We start from the raw sequence: 1,403 nt of genomic DNA, 5'->3' as shown, positions 1-1,403 counted from the left end.
TAATGCGTGTGTGTGTGTGTGTGTGTGTGTGTGTGTGTGTGTGTGTGTGTGTGTGTGTGTGTGTTTTGTGTGTCTAAACCAGCACTGTCATGTTCCGAAAAAAAAACTTTGAAAATGTGTGGAAGAAGTACAGATGCCATCTCAGAAACAGATCGCGGACATCGGGCTGTGTCTCTGCTGGTCTTTTCTGGTTTCTTTCTTGCCCATTTCTCAAGGTCATGTGTTGAGCGAGCCGAAGTTGTGGTTTCCTCTGTGCTCTGTCACTGTCTATAATTATCTTTGACAGTGGTCTTCTTTACTTGGATTAACGTTCCGGAGAGAAAACAGAAGTCGTAAATAGCATATATGTCATAATTATTATTATATGCATTATATTATGCTATCGCTCGTGTCCACATAACAGTCACGCTAAAATTATATTGATCGATATGAGCCTTGCATTTTTGGGAAGTGTTAGACTTTCCAAGGGCGTTGGTGTTAAGTCGTGTTAGTCTCAGGGGGAAAAAAGATTTAATGTTTTTTTCTATTTGTATTTTTTTTCTTTTTTTTTTCTCGTTTTTTTTTTTGGGGGGGGGGGTTCACAGCTTTAGACAAGTTCTCAAATATTCAACTCACTTTACAAGTTTGCTTTCTATATAATACTTAAACTCTCAAATAATATGTTTCTGTCTTGTCAGCTAAATAATAGTTTAACTCTCAAATATGTGCTTCGCTGTACTGATATGATGCCTATATAATCTTTAAGCTCTCAAATATTTTTCTCGCTCTGCCAGTAAAATATTTAACTGTATTATATAATAGTAGCACTTAATTTTTTTTTCACTCTACCAATATAATGATATTTAACTAATGGTAGTCAAGCTCTCAACTCTCTTTTTTTCACTCTACCAATATGATATTTAATTTAACTTATAGTAGTCAAGCTCTCAACTCTTTTTTTTTTCACTCTACCAATATGATATTTAATTAACTTATAGTAGTCAAGCTCTCAACTCTTTTTTTCTCACTCTAACAATACGTTGTCTATAATGTTTGTTTCCCTTTATCCACTCCCCAGGATGACAAGGACTGTGACAAGCCCCCTCCAGTGGAGATTCAGTACGCCAGTAAACCACAGCTGCCCAAACTCTCCAAGAAGGAGGTGAGACTAATTAAATGCTGTTTGTGTGTGTGTGTATGTATGTGTGTGTGTGTGTGTGTGTGTGTGTGTGTGTGTGTGTGTGCGTGTGTACCTCCTTCTACTTCTCCTTGTTTCTCTCGCTTTCTCTGTCTTTCTCTTTCTTTACCCCCTCTTTCTCCTTTTCTGTCATTCTGTCTCGCTCTGTCACTTTCCCCATCTGTGTTGTTCTTCTCTTCTCTCTCCTTCCCTCCCCCTTCCTATTCTCTCTCTCTCTCTATCTCTC

General features: G+C 37.8%; 1 protein-coding gene across 1 annotated transcript in view; it reads left to right on the top strand.

The window, feature by feature from the left end:
• The window catches only part of LOC101856174 (BAI1-associated protein 3), a gene marked incomplete at its 3' end in the record, with an annotated part of 118,445 nt that overhangs the window by 42,415 nt on the left and 74,627 nt on the right, over window positions 1-1,403 (top strand). The window contains 1 exon segment of the mRNA XM_035969301.1: window positions 1,058-1,141. Coding sequence (XP_035825194.1) covers window positions 1,058-1,141 — 84 coding nt within the window.

This window comes from Aplysia californica, unplaced genomic scaffold (genome assembly GCF_000002075.1).
Source record: "Aplysia californica isolate F4 #8 unplaced genomic scaffold, AplCal3.0 scaffold00135, whole genome shotgun sequence".
Lineage (NCBI taxonomy): Eukaryota > Metazoa > Mollusca > Gastropoda > Aplysiida > Aplysiidae > Aplysia > Aplysia californica.
This window is presented reverse-complemented; position numbering and strand designations above follow the sequence as displayed.